Source organism: Piliocolobus tephrosceles, chromosome 9 (genome assembly GCF_002776525.5).
Source record: "Piliocolobus tephrosceles isolate RC106 chromosome 9, ASM277652v3, whole genome shotgun sequence".
Lineage (NCBI taxonomy): Eukaryota > Metazoa > Chordata > Mammalia > Primates > Cercopithecidae > Piliocolobus > Piliocolobus tephrosceles.
In genome coordinates, this window is record NC_045442.1 from 114,579,331 (window position 1) to 114,598,709 (window position 19,379).

Below are 19,379 nucleotides of genomic sequence, written 5' to 3' on the forward strand. Positions count from 1 at the left end.
TGCCCAAGTAATTTTTTCTACTTTAGTAGAGACGGGATTTCACCATGTTGAACAGGCCAGTCTTGAACTCCTGATCTCAGGCAGTCTGCCCACCTCGGCCTCCCAAAAGTACTGGGATTACAGGCATGAGCCACCATATCTGGACAGTTCTTTGATTTTTTTTTTTTTGACAGGTGGCTCACGCCTGTAATCACAGCACTTTGGGATGCCAAGGCAGGTGAATCACCTGAGGTCAGGAGTTTGAGACCAGCCTGGCCAACATGGTGAAACCTCGTCTCTACTAAAAATACAAAAATTAACTGGGTACGGTGGGGCACGCTTGTAACCCCAGCTACGCGGGAGGCTGTGGCACGAGAATTGCTTGAACCTGGGAGGTGGAGGTTATTATAGTGAGCCAAGATCATGCCACTGTGCTCCAGCTAGTTCTTTGATTTTTCTGAATTTACTGCATTAAAATACCACTCCTTCCAGGTTCTATCCTATATTAGTACATTCTCACACTGCTATAAAGGACTGCTTGAGGCTGGGTAGCTTCTGAAGAAAAGAGGCTTAATTGACTCATAGTTCCACAGGCTGTATCTGAAAGCATGGCTGAGAGGCTTCAGAAAACGTACAATCATGGTAGAAAGCGAAGGGGAAGTAATCACGTCATCTCATGACGGGAGCAGGAGAAAGAGAAAGCAAAGAAGGAGGTGCTAACACACTTTCAGACAACCAGATCTGGTGAGAACTCACTCACCATCATGAGAAAGGCAAGGAGGGAGTCCACCCCCATGATCCAATCACTTCCCACCAGGTCCCTCCCTCAACGCAGAGGATTACAATTCAACATGAAATTTAGGAGAGGACACAGAGCCAGACCCTATCATATGCCTTCCTTGTTTTTCATCTCTGTGCTCAGACAAGCCTGGGATGGATTCCATCACCCATGAGTTGCATAGGTCCCCTGGGTGCATGGTGTACTCTGTACCCTAAAGCATTTCTCAGTTTGTTACGTCTTAAAATAAGTAACATGTCTTTCTGAACTGCTATTGTCCTTGGTAAATCTACCTCCCGGTGTCCATGATTCTTTTATACCTAGCGTGTTAAGTGGTTGGTCCATATTCTGTGTTCTGTAAGTTGGGTGATCGTGTAGCTTATCCTCCCAACCAGGACATTTTTTAGAGGGACAGCTGGTATAACCCGAGACCATTCCAGGCTAATCAGGATGTATGATCGATGCTGCCTCTAAGAGAATCTCCAAGGTAGAGACGGCCGGCGCTCTGAGCGTGATCGGTAAATATCCAGTCAATAAGTGCCTGCGTGAGTCCTTCATTGTCTTTCTTGTGAAATTATTGAACCAACTAATTCCTTTTGAGCATTTTCGTGCTGATTCCCTTTCTGGCTCCAGAATAAAAATATCATACATCACAGGTACAGTGCCAGCAATCTCACCCTGCCCCCACACCCAACAAATGCTTCCCTCCCAATGATTTGCTTCCCACTGTTCATTTTGGCCTGATCCAGTGTTCACCTAAATAATATTCCTAAAGAGGCTAGAGATAGAATGATAACCAAGGCACTGTAGCATTTAACTGTGTACGTCAACACATTTTCTCAGTTACTGAGTTGAATTTTGAAATGTATTCTACTCTGAAAATGCCCAGATAAAGCATAGTTGAATATTGCTTTAGGAATTTTAATAACAGTTTGTTCTCACTGCTGTGGGGGAGCTCATTCTGAACGGTGTCTGGTTAGCAGGAGCATTAGAGGATGTTATTAACACAACAGAAGATCTACCAGATGTGATTACGGTCAGCAAGGCACCGGTAGCGGGTCAGTGGTACTGCCTGCTCCCGATTTCCCGACATGTTCAGTGGGGGCAGCTTTTGTACTTTTAAATAACCCTTCTATTTTGGTAGACCTTTTCTTCCTTCTTTTCTAACAGCGCCATTTCCATACAAGACTCACAATGAACTGACCATTCCCGAGTGGAAAGGAGTGACTGGTTGTATAAATACGTGTGTCTCCACTTGGTCTTTGCCTGTCCCGGCTTTGTGGGGGTCTGTTGATTCTTTCAACTTAGCTGCCCTCCCTGCAGACCCGACCTGCAGTCCTTTGTTCCCCTCAATATTTTTCTCAAAGATCTTTTATTAACTTTTTCTTTTCTGCTCTTGTTTTTCTTCCTCTTACCTACTTTAGCATGTGGCCCCGTGGCAAGAGTGAGAAAGAAAAATAAACTCTAGTGGTGTGATCAGGTGAAGCAACTACTGAATTTCTTTTCTCTATTAAAGGAAAAAAAAAAAAAAAGAAAACACAACTTTTGAACTTTTTTAGTTTCTCTCCTGCTAAGTGTTTGTTGAAAGGACACAATGAAATGACTGAAAAGAACCAGTTTTCCCTCATTAAATCTGTCCTTGTGAACCTAAGCTTGTGAACTTTGCACTTTTTTGAGAAGAACAACATTTTTTTTCCCCTTCTAATTAGTTGCCTGTGCTGTTTTAGGAGAAATTAAGGCAGGGAAGATGGGAGTACCTTCAGTTTTCTTTTGATTTCAGTGACTCTCAAATGGATGGTGTGCGGATGTGAGAGACTGCTAATTGTCTGCCACTTTCAGCTCACCCATCTTTCTTGGTAATAAAACACCTAATTTTTACCTGGCACATGGTCACCCAGAAGCCAGGCTTGTAGCTAGGCATCACTGTGTTACTAAATTTTGATTACTTGCTTGTAAGTGGAAATACCGTGTACAACTTCTTGGATGTATCCTGAAGGAAGAAGCCTTCTTTATCCTTTCCTTTTTCCTGAGAGGAATGTTGATGTGATGGCTGAGCTCAGGCTGTCATCTTGGGCCAGGAGGTGTGTTTTAGTCAGCTCTGGCTGCTGTAACAAAAATACTATAGACTGGGCAACTTCAACAACAGAAATTTTTTATTTGTGGTTGTGAAGGCCAGAAATTCCAAGACCAAGGTACCGACAGATGCAGTGTCCGGTGAGGGCTCTCTTACTAGTTTGTGGCGGGCCACCTGCTTGTATCCTCACCCAGTGGAGAAAGAGATCATGTCTCGCATGTCTCTTCTTATGAAGGCACTAACCTCATTCATGAGGGCTCCACCCTCATGACCTAATCACCTCCCAAAGACTCCACCTCCTGGAGGGATTAGGGCTTCCCTAATCCATACACGGGGGATTAGGGCTTCCGTATATGAATTTTTCGGGGAAAAATTCCCAAATGTACAGTCCCTACCAAGGTAGGAGCCATGCACAGGGGATGGCTTGGTAACAGGAAACCAGGGGCTTCTGGACTGCCTATGTGTAAGTGGGAGAGAGACTCCTGTTTTGTAGAACTCCTGTTAAGTGTCGTTTGCTCTTACATGAAGCTGAGCATAATCTTAACTGATACATCTATGAATCTATTTAATAATCTTGTTTGTTATCAGGGATTTCTGGGGAGATTTTTTTCATGTCAGACTATATATCTCAGGGATAGAGCAATGCTTTGTCTGGTGGACAGAAAAATCTGAACTCTTAGAAATAAAAATGTGTGAGATTTCTGCAGCGTGTAACATCTTAACCGTCATGTGGGAAACCACCATCGGGATTCTGTATAAAAGCCACAAAAATGCCTTTCTTCTTCCCCTTGGCCTCTTTCTGTCCCGTTCTGTAACATTCGATCCTAAAGCCATTCACTGGGTGTATTAGTTTGTTTTCACACTGCTAATAAAGACATACCAAGACTGTGTAATGTATAAAGAAAGAGGTTGAATGGACTCACAGTTCCACATGGCTGGAGAGGCCTCACAGTGATGGGAGGAGACGAAGGAAGAGCAAAGGGACATCTTACTTGGGGGCAGGTAAGAGAGTGTGTGCAGGGGAACTCCCATTTGTATAACCGTCAGATCCCATGAGACTTATTTACTGTCATGCAAACAGTATGGGGAACCCCCTTACCCCCCGCCCCGTGATTCAATTATCTCCATCTGGCCCTGCCCTTGACAAGTGGGGATTATTAAAATTCAAGGTGAGATTTAGGCGGGGACACAGCCTAACCATATCAGTGGGACAGGAAAAGAGAGGCGTGCAGGGGTGGCCTGTTGGGGAGCATTGACACCTTAGTGGGTGAGCAGAGCAGCCATCTAAGGGTTGGGCAAGTCGGGGCCCAGGCAGAGTGAGGAGGGCGTCCTGGTGGAGGTGGCCTGGCATGGAGTTTAGTATCAGGGCAGAGTGAGGAGGAGGGGGTGATGGGGAGATTGGTTGCTGTAGTGGAACAAGTGTTGGATAATTGAAAGGGCTCCCAAGATTCCACAGTGCCTGCTCACATGAGGACTTAATCAGAGCACAGAAGGTGGTTCAGCTGGAGGAAGAAAGCACAAGCCAGCACTGGTGACCCAAGAGACTCACTGGTATGGCTCCATAGGACACATTTTGTCTCCAGATTATGAATCAAGATGTGTCCAAGGAATCTTGGTGTCAGGAGAGCCTGGGCAAAAACATGGAGCGCTGTCTTCTGTGCTTGGCCAGTCAGCAAGCCAGCCTAGGCCCTGTGACCAGGTGTAAGGCATCGATCCGATCCGCACCTCCCTGAATGGTCTAAGCAAGCTGGCCCTGGGGACCACCAGGGGCGTTTTTAACTTTAAACTGGCCCACTCTTCCTTATCTTAAGAGTCAGTACCAAACTTCCAGGGGTCCTTGCAGATGAGCATAGAGCTGTCCCGGTTTCACTGTAAGATAACCATTCTATGCAGCTCCATAGAGGGGTATTGATTAAATAAGTAAATGGTTTAAAGACCATAGAAGTGGAGTTCTCGTCCTCAGAGGAGAGAATTACAAATATGGGAAGAGAGGAAACTAGAATGAGCCCTGAGATGTATTGGGATTGGGTAGATTGGGGTGAACATAGGGTGTTTCAAAGTAGAAATAGACAGTGAAATCAATATAGGCGTTAGGAGTGTGTGTATTTCCTAGCTCTGACCATTCAGAGGGGCCGAGAGTACCTAACTCCTCACCCTGGCCCATAGCAGTGAGCACATCTAGTGCCTGAATTTTGGCTTATAAATATTACTTCCCACAAAAGGAACCAGAGGTCATAGGAGAAATGGCTGATTCCATGGCTGTGGCAGAAAAAAATAGAAGATGAACCTGAATATCTTGTGTCAGAAGGCAAGAAAGTGCTGCAAGAATGAGGGGGCGTGTCAAAAGGACTAAGAAGCCAGCTTGGATGGACTCATACTGGCCAAATCAGGGACAATTTGAACATCACTGTAAATAATGATAAATTATAACCCATCAGCTAAAATAGCAAGCTGCAAAGCCTTGCAAGTATAACTAAATAAACCGTGGTCTCCCAGCACCAATGCTGTTGACCTTTCGGACCGGATAATTCTTTGTCACGGGTTGGGCTGCCTTGCGTGATGTAGGATGTGTGACAGCATCCCTGGTTTCCATCCACTACACCAGTGCTTTACACTAGTGCCATCCAGCAGACAGAAAATGCCAGTCACCAATGAAATTTTAGATTTTCTAGTGGCCACAGTTGTTACAACCCAAAATGTCTCCAGACAGTGCCAGATATCGCAATTCAGGCAGGGGGACAAAGTTGCCTTGACTGGGGACCAAAAGACACAAGAATAAGTTTAGAGTTTGGTGAGGAACAGGATATTGACATTGTATCAAAGTACCCTTCCTCCTTTTCCCAAATTTACTAATTACAAGAGGGGAAGACAAGACATTGGCAATGGAGAAGCCAGGCAGACTTCAGCGATCAAAGTGAAGATCCTTATCAGTGGGATAAATGGAAGTCGTATGTCCTAGGTAGGGTGCCATGACAAAAACACAGTGTTTCTGTGATATCCCTGCCAAGGATACTGACGTAGTTTGGATCAGTGTCCCCACCAAATCTCATGTGGAATTGTAATCCCCAGTGTTGGAAGTGGGACCTGGCGGGAGGTGACTGGATCATGGTGACAGAGTTCTCATGAATGGATTAGCACCATCCCTCCTGTATGAGTCAGGGTTCTATAGGGGGACAGAACTAATAGTATATATACACATATATATATGCACACATATATACATATACACACGTACATATAATGTATACACACGTATATGTACATATATACATGCATATATACACATCTATATACACATGTATATATATATAAATCTATATATATAGAGAGAGCACATGAGAGTTTATTAAGTAGTATTAACTCATATGATCACAGGGTCCCATGATAGGCCATCTGCAAGCTGAGGAGCAAGGAAAGCCAGTCCAAGTCCCAAAGGTGAAGAACTTGGAGTCCGATATTTGAGGGTAGCAAGCATCCAGCACGGGAGGAGGATGTAGGCTGGAAGGCTAAGCCAGTTTAGCCTTTTCAGAGGCTAAGCCAGTTAAGCCTTTTCCTGCCTGCTTTATATCCTGGCCATGCTGGCAGCTAATTAGATGGTGCCCACCCAAAATTTAGGGTGGGTCTACCTTTCCCAGCCCACTGACTCAAATGTTAATCTCCTTTGGCAACGCCCTCACAGACACACCCAGCATCAACACTTTGCATCCTTCAATCAAGTTGACACTCAGTATTAACTGTCACACGACTTTTGTACTGTATAGTGATAGAGTTCTCATGAGATCTAATTGTTTAACAGTGTGTGGTACCTCCCCCCCCACCCCCCACTTCCTCCTGCCCTGGCCATGTGATATGGTTTGGCTGTGTTCCCATCCAAATCTCATCTTGAATTTTAGCTCCAATGATTCCTACATGTCTTGGGAGCAACCTGGTAGGAGGCGATTGAATCATGGGGGTGGGGCTTTCCCATGCTGTTCTTGTTATAGTGAATAAGTCTCACAAGATCAAATGGTTTTATGAAGGGGAGTTCCCCTGCATACGCTCTCTTACCTGCTGCCATGTAAGATGTGCCTTTGCTTCTCCTTTGCCTTCTGCCATGGTTGTGAGGCTTCCCAGCCATATGGAACTGTGAGTCTGTTAAACCTCTTTCCTTTATAAATTACCCAGTCTCAATCTCGGGTATGTCTTTATTAGCAGCGTGAGAACAGACTAATACCTCATGTGAAGATGCCTGCTCCAGCTTTGCCTTACTCCATGAGTAAAAGTTCTCTGAGGCCTCCCCAGAATCAGATGCTTCTATGCTTCCTGTACAGCCTGCAGAAGCATGAGCCGTATAAACTTCTTTTCTAATAAATTACTCAGTCTCAAGTATTTCTTTATAGCAATGTGAGAATGGACTAATACAGATGCATGAATCAAGAATCCACAAATGACAAATCTCCAGCCTGGGCAACAGAGTGAGACCCCATTTCTAAAAAAAAAAAAAAAAAAAAAAAATTTAATCAAGCAAGCATGGTGCTGTGAGCCTGTAGTCTCAGCTACTTGGGAGGCTGAGGTAGGAGGATTGCTTGAGCCTGGGAAGCTGAGGCTGCAATGAGCTATAATTGCACCACTGCACCCCAGCCTGGGCAACAGAGCAAGGTCATGTCAAAAAAAAAAAAAAAAATTCTGCATAGAGGGACATAATATAAAACAGTTGCCCCTGCAGTCTTCACAATTGCCAAGGTCACGAAAGTCAAGGAAAGAGAAATTGTCCGCCTAGAGGAGATGACAAACACCTGACAACTACCCGCAACGTTAATTCTGAACCAGACCCATTTCTTCCCTAAAATAAATAATTGGGAGAAACTTGGATTTGGAGAAACTTGGATGGGGACTAGGATTAGATGGTCCTCATATACTGGGTTAACTATTTTGGTGGTTGTATTGTGGTTATGTACATTTTTGCTTGTAGGAGGTATGCCCTAGAGTTTATGGGGCGTCAGGCCAGCAAAATTAATCTCAGTGGTCCAAGCTGGGAAAACAGGTTTTTGTATTGCATTTTGAACTTCTCTGTAAGTTTGCAATGGTTTGGAAAAAAAAAAAAAAAAAACATGCGGGCAGACTCGGTGGCCCACACCTGTAATCCCAGCACTTTGGGAGTCCGAGGCGGGAGGATCATGAGGTCAAGAGATGGAGACCATCCTGGCCAACATGGTGAAACCCTATCTCTACTAAAAATACAAAAATTAACTGGGCATGATGGCACACACCTGTACTCCCAGCTACCCTGGAGGCTGAGGCAGGAGTATCGCTTCAACCTGGGAGGCGGAAAGTACAATGAGCCGAGATTGCGCCGCTTTATTCCAACCTGGCGACAAGAGTGAGACTCAGTCTCAAAAAAAAAATTGCCGGGCACGGTGGCTCAAGCCTGCAATCCCAGCACTTTGGGAGGCCGTGACGGGCGGATCACGGGGTCAGGAGATCGAGACCATCTTGGCTAACACGGTGAAACCCCGTCTCTACTAAAAATACAAAAACTAGCTGGGCGAGGTGGCGGCCGCCTGTAGTCTCAGCTACTCGGGAGGCTGAGGCAGGAGAATGGCGTAAACCCGGGAGGCGGAGCTTGCAGTGAGCTGAGATCCGGCCACTGCACTCCAGTCCGGGTGACAGAGCAAGACTCCGCCTCAAAAAAAAAAAAAAAAATTTGCAACAGTGTGGTCAGTAGAAGTGATGCATATTTTCTTCAAAGCATGCTGAGCCCCAACATCGAGACCCTTCCTGAGAAGAATTTTTGTCTTATCGGTTTAAGGAAAAACCTCTACTGCATTAATAGAATGTTCTTATAGAAATAATTTGGGAGACTGGACACAGTGGCTGATGCCTGTAATCCCAGCGCTTTGGGAGGTTGAGGTGGGAGAATTACTTGAGCCCAGGAGTTTGAGACCAGCCTGGGCAAAATGGTGAGACCCACACCACTACAAAAAATATAAAATTAGCCAGGCATGGTGGCATGTGCCTGTGGTCTCAGCTACACGGGAGGCTGAGGCAGGAGAATCATTTGAACCCGGGAGGTGGAGGTTACAGTGAGCTGAGATTGTGCCACTGCACTCCAACCTGGGCAACGGAGTGAGACCCTGTCTCAAAAAAAAAAAAAAAAAAAAAAAAAATTGGAAAAATTTATACACACACACACACACACACACACACACGTGTATATGCATATGTGTGTAAATGCTGACACATGCAGTAAAGTTTTAGACCCCAGACTAGAGGGCAGATCATGTCTCTCTTTTACTTTTGTGGCTGTTTATATATTTTCTTTATAGTTAGAAAAACCATTCTTTTAAGCAAACCTAATCTTACTGAGCAGATTAAACCGCCATGATAATGTTTGAAGCTGGAGAGCAATCTGCATTTCAAATCAGTGCTTCAAAATGTCAACCAAAATATGTTTAGAAGAAATTGTGAAGAGTTTTAACTCCGCTCATCTGATAGCATGGAGGGGAATTTCTGGATGGGCACCGAACATAGATGAAGCAGTAACACTGGTGGCCTTCTGCTAGATAAGTTTCTGTTTGGATGAAGTGTCGTCAAAAAAAAAATAATTAAAATTTTTTAGCACAGGTAAGGCCCCTGTGCACTTCTATGCCCTTGGCTGGTCTTTCTGACGGGCACAGATAATTGAGATGAATCACTAACGGCTAGGCAAGCAGGCCGGGGCACCACACGGAGCTAACTGGCCCTGGTCATGTTGGATTCTGTGACATTAATCTCATTAGCTCTAACTTGCTGTGCTAATTGCACCGTTAGTTGGGTGCCTTTTCTTCCTTTGGTTTAACAATGAACAGATCGTATTACATGAATCCTAGCTTCTATTTTGGTGAGTGATAATGCTTCAACCTGTGAAAATAACTTTGCCGTTTGCTTTGTAGGAGTACACGTAGAATCCGAATACAGCGATACATTTACTGACCTGACTTTTTTTTTTTTCTTTTTTAGTTACCTTATCCCATATCACACAACTGGTCCTCAGCCATAACAAGTTAACAAGTAAGTGATGTTTCTCATTTTTTACAGTTTCTGACATTTAGGTAATCCTATGGCACTGCTGAGTCTGTTATTGTTTCCTTGGAAGAAACTAATGACAAATGATTTTTTGCAGAAACCTTATTTTGGTAGCACTAAGATGAGAATATTGTCGTCTTGTATTTTGTCCTTTTGTAGTTAGCTCTACTTTGAAGATTCTTTTCTTTTCTTTCTTTTTTTTTTTGAGACAGGGTCTCACTGTGTTACCCAGGTTGGTCCTGAACTCCTGGGCTCAAGTGATCCTCCTGCCTTGGCCTCCCAAAGTGCTGGGATGACAGGCATGAGCCATGGCGCCTGGCCTGATGATTCTTTCTTATCCTGTTTATAAACCAAAGAGAAAAAAAATGGCATTGTTTCTCTAAGTGGTTCCATTCAGAGATAGTAAATGCTGTGGTGACCTGAACTGCCAGACCATTAGTGAGCATTTCATGAGAAAAACTGACTTGAAAGCATTGAAAACTTGAAATGATTAGAACGAGTTCTTCGTTTTCATTTATATTTCCTCCTCAAAAGGAAAAGGTTTAACTGTTCAATACACTTTCTGTCCCTGCTTAATGGGGGAAAAGATGCAAAATTGTATACATGATATACCTTTACATCTGTATTTTTTAAAATTTTTGAGTCTGACTTCCCCAAAAGAAAAATTCTGCTGGGCATCCATAGAGCCCCACAGAAGTATCTGCTTAGCATACAGTAGGATGAATGCCTGTTTTTGTATGAATATCTTGTGTGCATGATGGGCCATTTTCTTCATAGAGCACTGGCTTTAAAGATTTTAATGGCAGGGACTCATGCTCCTTTCCCGTTCCTAATTGACTGTCAGTTCTCTTTGCTTGCCATTTTTCCTGCAGACTTGAATGATTTTCTAATCATGTGGCAAGAATTTGTTAAGGAGCTTTCCGAGTCCAGTGAAATTGAGCAGAATGTCATGTTGAGGGATTTATGTCGTGAATTTATGTGTGTATGTGTGTTATATACAGCTTGAAGCACGGAGCTGTTGATTATTGAGAATTAAGAGTGGCAATGAGGTCCCCTCATGCGCAGGAAACAAGCGGATTAGTTCATTGTTAGCCAAAGCGCATATTTGTAAGGCAAAGGCAGAGTGATGACACAGTTGTCCACTTAAGTAGTGGTGGCCACAGAAGCCAAAAATGAGACCTACAAATCTTGTGTGGTCATTGTTGTAACAGATACTTTATTGCCGGTTCCATCGTTTTACTGGGACGTGGTCTCGTGGTCCACAGTGACCGGATTCTCAGTTCAGAAGGGATTCGTGGTTTGTTTTGAAGGGTGGGCCACATGATTCCTAAGTCCTCCAAGATTTGTGAGCAGTAATAACTGACATGCTCTGTTGTGTGGTTTATTAAAGTATTTCTTAATTGCTAAGCTTATCATTGTTATAACAATGATATCTTGTTTCGCTTATCTTGTGCAAACCAGTTTACACAAGAAAGCAAAACTGGCCAGGATCAGTGACTCATGCCTGTAATCCCAGCACTTAGGAAGGCTGACGTAGGAGAATTGTTTGAACCTAGGAGTTTGAGACCAGCCAAGGCAACATACCGAGGCCCCCATCTCTACCAAAAATCAAAAAATTAGCTGGACATGGTGGGTGCACCTGTGGTCCCAGCTACTCAAGAGGCTGATCCCAGTAGGTCGAGGCTGCAGTGAACCGGATGATGACACTGCACTGCAGCCTGGGCAACAGAGGGAGACCCTGTCCCCAACAGTAAGAAAGCAAAACCTTTATTTCTATTAAATCATTCATTGATCTCGTCTTTGAAAACATCTTTCAGATCATTTGTAGTTTATTTCTTTTTACAGGGGTCAATGGATCAGTTTCTTCCTCCAGGTATTATACTATTAGATTAATTTCGAGGGGCATATTTATATGTGGAGTTACATTGTGTTGGCCATTCAGGAGACTGACTATGAAAGAATCTAAACTTTATGTTTCTTCTGCCTTGCCCGTTTTTTTTTTCCTTTTCTTCACTCCATTTGAGACACTTTTGACCTAATCCAGTAAACTCTAATTAATGGTCTTGGTAAATTCTGTTTCAAGCCATCCTGAGTAGTATCAGTGACACCCGATCTGTTTCAGTAAGGTCAAATTTGCATCCTTTACTATTTTTCTGGCATTTAAATGAATGACTTTGCTGTGGTTTTTCAAGTGTTTATAGTAAATATGTCCATTTGATGGAAATATAAATATGCATTAAATGTAAGTGGCTAGGCACACCCTGCTGTCACTTTTTATGGTAATCAGTGTCTTTCACTTTCTGTTGTTTTTAATAGGGACCAGCTGACAACGCCACATTAAAACCACAGGGACTCAAAAGATAACTCCCCCACCCCCTCACCCGGCACTGCTTTTATCTTGCAAAAGTATTCGTGTTTTTCTCTTGGTATGCCAGTTACACCGTTCTCTGACATTTCCACTTATGTGCTCATGGAAGGAATGAATGGTTTACTCAAACTGGGACATTGATTTGGGGACACTGTTGACTCCACTGACAAGATCTGCAGGGTTATTGAAACAGTGTGGCAAGGGGTTGACTTCCCTTTTCTTGCCAGTGGTTTTGGCCTTGACAAGTCCACCCAGGGCAGTAAAAGTGAGGCCACAGGGAAGCTGAAAGTGACATCTGTGATTCTGAAATTCCTCAAGAATTTGGGAGCAGAAATTCCTGAACTTTTCAGTACTGCAGTTCATAAAAATATTTATGTATTGTCAAGCTAATTGCTGCTATTGCTTCAAGACTGTTATGGTGACACTATTTAAATTTAAACCTGGGGGCTTGGGGCAGCATTGATGGGTTTTTGAAGTCAGCGGGGGAATTAATCAATCTGTCTGTAGCAACTTTCCTAGATATGTACATATGCATGATATATTTAAGGAGACAGGAAGAATAGTTGCAAGTGAATTTTTTTCTTCCGTCTTTTTGCTATGAATGGGCAGGTACTGACTTTGAACGCAACAAAGTCATTGGCAAAGTCAGAATGCAAAGCCATCCTGGCCCAATGGGAAGAGTTTCAGATTAAAGATCCTTTTGGAAACACTGCTTTCTTTGAGCACCTGCCTGTGATGTAGTACGCACCTGGCAGAAGGCTGGCTCGCTCTTGTGCACCTGCTCTCTCTCTCTGCCTTTCAGAAACTGCTCTAATCTGCCCCACATCCCATGCCAGCCTCTCCTCTTCATATGCTGCTCTAGGAAGATCTATCATCTTCTGTCCCCCCCATAGCCCTGCCTCTGGGCCCAGGGTCTACTCCTGCCTGCCTCTCGTCCTCCCTCCTCCTCTCTACCAGCCTCTCCCCATCCTCTCCCTGGGGCCCCCTGGTGCTCTGGCCCATTTGAAGCCTTTCCTCCCCAAACTCTCTTGCATGTAGACTCTTTAACTCCAGCATGGCATTCCCTGTCTTCTCTTGCTTTGTGTTTTTCTCTCTGTCCAAATAGATGGTAAGCTTTTGTGGAAGCAGGAATCATTTCATATTCTTCCTGAATGCCTGTGGCTGGGCACTTAGTGGCTTCCCTGTATAAACCGAGTGTTCACTGCTCCCAGGAGGTATATGAATGACAGGGAAGGGCAGAGAGGAAACCGCTGGCTGGAGAGAAAGTGGGGAACATTGGGACCAGACGGTTTCTTTGGGATGAACTGATATGGGGACTTGAGTAGATGCGGCCGTCACAGACTTCAGTTTCTTACTCATTGTGTGCTAATTTCAAACATGGTAGAGCATGAATGCTCTAAAGATACATGACCTTCAGCCTGGGCAACATAGCAAGATTCCATCTCTTAAAAAATGAGCCAGGCATGGTGGTGCACCCGTGTAGTCCCAGTTACTCTGGAGGCTGTAATGGGAGGACCACTTCAGCCCAGGAGTTTGGGGGTGCAGTGAGCTATGATTATACTACTAGCACTCCAACCTGGGTGACAGAGCAAGATCTTAGCTCAAAAAAAAAAAAAAAAAAAAAAAAAAAGATATATGATCTTATGTCGAGTAAATGATGGCTGTCTCATCTTTACAATCATAGAGCTAAGAATGATGGGCTGTGATGTGTGTTACTCAGGCACACAGAGGACTCGCAGCCAGGGAAACTGGTATCATGACCACTCAGATGCGTGGGAAGACAGCAATGTTGCCAAAGGTCATCTTCCTGTGTTTCTTTGCTTTTCCTTCCTGCCCCTGGCCTCTGGGGTTACCCTCCCTTTCAAGCCACTGTCAGCTGAGTCTTTTTTAGTCTGCTCCTTAATCCAATTCCCAGGTTTTCTGGTGTTTGGAAGTGTGAGCTTTGTAAATGCTTCCCTACTGTTTTTTTTTTTTTTGTTTTTAAAAAGGAATTTCTTTTGGGGACAACCATTTTAAGACTTGTCCACTAGAGGTCACTGTTGAGACACATATGTCTCCTCCAGGTTTTGTACCTAAAGATTAGAAACCAACTTTGTTGTCAGAATAAATTTTTTGCAGGCTGTCCCACCCTGCACCACAGGGCGTGTTGCTATTGCTGCTTACACAGTGCAGTTTTTACCGTATTTAAGGTAAATCCTTATAGAAGGAGGTGTGCTGTGTTTTTTGTTTTTCTTCTACCACGAACATACTCAGTTTCACGTATCATTATTTGCTGTTTATTATGGCTACTTTCTCAAATTAGAAACATTTTTTTTCCTCCAATATCCTTACATTGAAAGAATTATACTGCTTTACGTAGTATTTTGTATTGGGCATATGTGAGTTTTTTTTTTTTTTTAAACCTGCAGAAGAAAGTTTGAAGTATTTATATATGTAACCAGATTTTAATTCAAAAATAACTATAAAAATCAGGAAAATGTGTATTTTGTGCATATTTATGCTGATTCGCATACTGCTCAATTCCGTTGTGTTGGGGAGAATATAAAATGAATGTGCATCAGGAAATGAATTGCATTCTGTACCAGTGATAAAACAAGCTCCGGACCTTACTTTTTTAAGTGAAGTTTTCCTTAAGTTTTAAAAATAATTTTATTCCAACAGCAAAACCCATATGTAAACCTTGCAAGCACCTTAAATATGGCAGTAGGTTTTTTTTCAAAGTTTGTGACCCCTCTGTGTTGAGGATTAGACATTCATCATTTTGTGCAAGAAATAACCAAGGATATCTTTTTACTCTGTGCAAACATTGAGGAGCTGACATCTATGTAAAACCTTTCAAAAGTGTGGGTCTCTGAATATAATTGTTTAGTTTTATACTTTGAACTTTAAACTGCCATGTAAAGCCTTTTCCTGAGAGATTGGCAGTTTTGCCTACAATTTCAGATCTTCACTGTGATCATATCTCATCATTTAATGCATCGGAAATGGCTAGGCAGGTAGTAAACCTAAGTTTTATGGCAAAATATGGGTTTTTAAAAAATATACACTATTTCCTATTAGTTATAGCTTATGTACGAATTTATAATTATAGCAAACAAGAAATACTAAGATACCTTCTTTGGTGGTTTCAATATATCGAAGATAATATTCTAAGTACATAGAACTTAATACTTATAAATTTTATGCAGATGTATATTTTATCTACCATAAGTCATATTATAAACAAATTAAGCAGCATATTTCACATGAAAATGCTGCGTTCTTAAAATCTGTAGATCCAATTATAATGGAGAAAATTTAGCAGTTTTTAAACAGCATAATACATTGAAACCTTTTTATACAGACATAATAGATTGTTGGGATGATTGAGAAGAACTAACTGAATTCCTGAGGGTGACCTTCACTGCTCTTCTCAGACCTTGCTGTTCTTGAGTCTGTAGTTATTCCATCCTTCATAGATTATTTGTCTTGCTTTATGCAAAAGTTCTTGTGCATGGCTTGTATGAAATTAAACCATGAGGGGGGAATATGTAAAATAAATGGTCTCTGTGTCATAAATTTATCCTGTGACAGTATCAAAACAACTTGCTGTTTGCATTTTAACAGAGTGTAAATGTACTTATAATACAGAGGCTTTGATCAATAACTTATTTTTTAAATTACTGCACATTTATCAGTTCACTTCTGTGCTATCATTAAAAGATGAGAGTTAAAAAAAATTTGCATAGGATCTTTGACTCCAACGGCTATTAATTAAACAGTATCTATCTGATGGTACTGGTAGTGAGGTTACCATAAAAATATGACTGGCAGTTGGGCACGCGTTGCTGTTTTTGGCTTTATTGAGTGAGCACCTGAGGTCATCCTGTGGGAGGGTCTGTTGACCCAGGGACCCGGGACCAGTGCGGCCAAGGCCAGCGAATGAAGTCGAAGAAATGTCCTCCCAATGGAATCTTATCTGTCCTCAGCTTGTAGACTGTGGCCACCCCCCACCCCCTGTTCTCTTTGTTGTCAGGCCTACCAACCAAAATGTACCTGTTCCAGAATCCTTTTTCTTGAGGTCCTGTTCTGTGCTAAGTGGAAGCTAGCTAACATGTGAATTCCTCCACAATATATTTTTAAATGGAACCACCCCAATCGTGAGAACTTCAGAACGGTGGCAGGCTGTGGAGAAAATAAGACGGGGGAGTGTAAGCCTGTCACTTTCCAACTCATAATTAGCCCATGTGTGGGGCTGATCCTGAAAAAGGTTTCTTTTGCTATTGATGATAGAATGTCTATCAAACAGAATTGATTTAACAGCAAAATATTCTACATAGATTTTCAGTTGATACACTCTCTCCTAAATCACTTGGTGTGTGTGTACATGGGAGTATGTGTGCAGAATGATAGAGGAGATATACTAAGAGGTGCGATACTTAGGTACATACATTCTTGTAGAGCATCTCTTCTTTTTTTTTATGTTTTTATTTTTTAGAGGTAGTGTTTTTATCACCCAGGCTGGAGTACAGTGGCACAATCCTAGCTCACTGTAACCTGAAACTCCTGGGCTCAAGCAAGCCTCCTAGATGGATGTGCACCACCACGCCTGGCTAATTTGCCCAGGCTGGACTCAAACTCCTGGGCTCAAGGGGTCCTCCTGCCTTGGCCTCCAAAAGTACCGGAAATATAGGCCACTGTGAGCCCCTGTGCCCAGCCTTCGTAACTTTTCTTAAATCACTGATCTTTTTAAATAATAGAGTGAAAACTACAACCCTGATCCGTAGAGAAGTGCACGTGATGGTTGTAATTTCACCAGAGGCTTGTGGATCCCATTGTGTTCATCCTTGAATTCTTTAGAGGTCCACAGAGCTCAGATTTAGAAACTCCAGAATCGGATGACGATAACACTAGCATGATTGCATGCAGTGTGGACATAGTGATGTTATTTTTTTGTTTGTTTGAGACAGGGTCTCACTCTGTCACCCAGGTTGGAATGCGGTGGCGTGATTTCGGCTCACTGCAACCTCCATCTCCCAGGTTCAAGCGATTCTTCTGCCTCAGCCTCCCTAGTAGCTGGGACTACAGGTGTGCCCTGCCACGCCCAGCTAGGTTTTGTTTTTAGTAGAGACGGGTTTCACCATGTTGGCCAGGCTGGTCTTGAACTCCTGGCCTCAAACAATCTGCCTGCCTCGGCCTAGCAATGCTCTTTCTTAAAGGAGATGCTTCTTGGAGATTTGTATAAAACTTCCGATGATTTTTAATGCATCACAGAACTCATTCTTGATGGCTTCTTAAAAAATGTTAAGTGCCACCTTATTACTCTGCTCAAATTTACATTTTGTTAAATAAGAATTTGTAATCCTGGAGCTCCCAGGCTTGAACAGAACGTGCGTGTGGGCATGTGCACATTTTTTTTTTTTTTTAACAGAATACCCTCCCCATTTCCATTTTTCTTTCTGTTCATCAGTCAGCCTCGCAGGCCAAAACCGCTCAAATACAATTGATAACCAGTTAACAAACTCACTGACCTTGCGTTTTGCTGTTTTCAGTCTGAACCCTCTTTTGTCTAATGTTTTTGCTGTTTCTTGAGCTTTTTTCCCCTGCCCATCTATTCTTTGTTCTAGTCTCCTGATTTTTTTTTTTTTAAAAACTGATGTTCCTACCCCTGTCTCTGACTTTGGCTTATCCTTCAGAAAGTTGAGATGAATACTCATCTTTCTCTGTGAAGCCCTCCTTTTCATCCAGCTGAACCAGCACTGTGCGGAAAGAAATACCAGGCGCCCCACAGCCTGTGGGACCATCAAGAACAACACCTATGTGATAACTTCAGCAGGAAGTGAAAGAGGAAAGAGTGAGTTTGTTGACCCCGCCACTCTGTATCACGTGGAGGAGACAGGTGTAAAGCGGTGAAGTGACCAGAACGAGGCGGCAGTGGAGCTTTCTGTACGGCTTCCAAGTGGCTGCTCCACCGTGTCCCCTGCTATCTCTGCAAGTGATGTGTGTGTGCGCTTGACGTCCCATCAGGTCAATCTAGGAGCTCCATGGACGAAGCATTCCTGTGGCTCTGGGTCCTTACTCGTTCCAATAGCAGAACAGGGAGAATTCCTAAGGTTAAAAGCCATAGCTGTGTTAGTTCGCGGGGAGTGATCAAAGCTCTCATGTGGATTTGGTGGATTTTCCTAGCCCTGGGCCTCTTCCTTCCCCTCCCCTTCTTGCCCTCTTCATGCACTGACCCCAAACATAAGGTCCGGTAGGAAGAGAAGCAGTCCAGTTGTGGCCTCTTGATGGCTTAATTCCGGTTTTTGTTGTTGTTGTTTTTATTTATTTATTTATTTTTGAGACAGGGTCTCACTTTGTCACCCAGGCTGGAGTGCAGTGGTGCAGTCTTGGCTCACCACAGCCTTAACCTCCAGGCTCATGTGATATTCCCACCTCAGCCTCCTGACTAGCTAGGACTACAGGCATGCACCACCATACCAAGCTAATTTTTTGTAGAGGTGGGATTTGGCCCTGTTGCCCAGGCTGGTCCGAAACTCCTCGGCTCAAGCAATCCACCCACCTGGGCCTCCCAAAGTGCTGGGATTACAGGTGTGAGCCACTGCACCCAGCCTAGATTAATTCTTAATTGTAAAAGAAGACAGAAACTAATGGCAAAACGTGCTTTTCCTGTGTGCATGTAAGAGAGTACGAGATAGAATGTGACTTGCTTACTGTCTACCTTGTAATGTTAATAATCCAGACTTATGTGTAGATATACATTCATTTATATTATACATAGTAAAGGCATGTACTCATCTGAAAGAGCCTAGAGCACTCCTTTTATAATACTGAGCTTGCTTTTCTCCACTGATGGATTGAAGTTTTTTTTTTTTTTTTTTTTTTTTTTCCCCCCCCACATTCTCCTTCTCTGTCTTTCCAGTGTTTTGGAATTTCCTGGGCATTTTTCCTACCCTTCGTTTTCTTACCCTTCGCTGGATGTCACTTCCTCCCCAGGCCACTGAATGCCATTTGCTTTCCTCTCAGCGCTGCTTCTCCCTCCCAGCTCCCCAGTTAAAGCTCTTTATTGATGTATGGCTTTGCTGGAGGGGTAGCGCGTCAGAACTGGAGTGCAATTTAGAAGCGGTGTTCCTGCAAGAATTCAGAGTGCGTACGTC

At 43.2% G+C, this 19,379-nt stretch overlaps 1 protein-coding gene across 1 annotated transcript in view; it reads left to right on the forward strand.

Moving 5' to 3' along the window:
* The window catches only part of RSU1 (Ras suppressor protein 1), a 231,162-nt gene that overhangs the window by 24,583 nt on the left and 187,200 nt on the right, over positions 1-19,379 (forward strand). Inside the window, exon 3 of the mRNA XM_023223116.1 lies at positions 9,810-9,860. Within this exon, the coding sequence (XP_023078884.1) occupies positions 9,810-9,860 (51 nt within the window). The remainder of the gene's footprint in view (positions 1-9,809; positions 9,861-19,379) is intronic.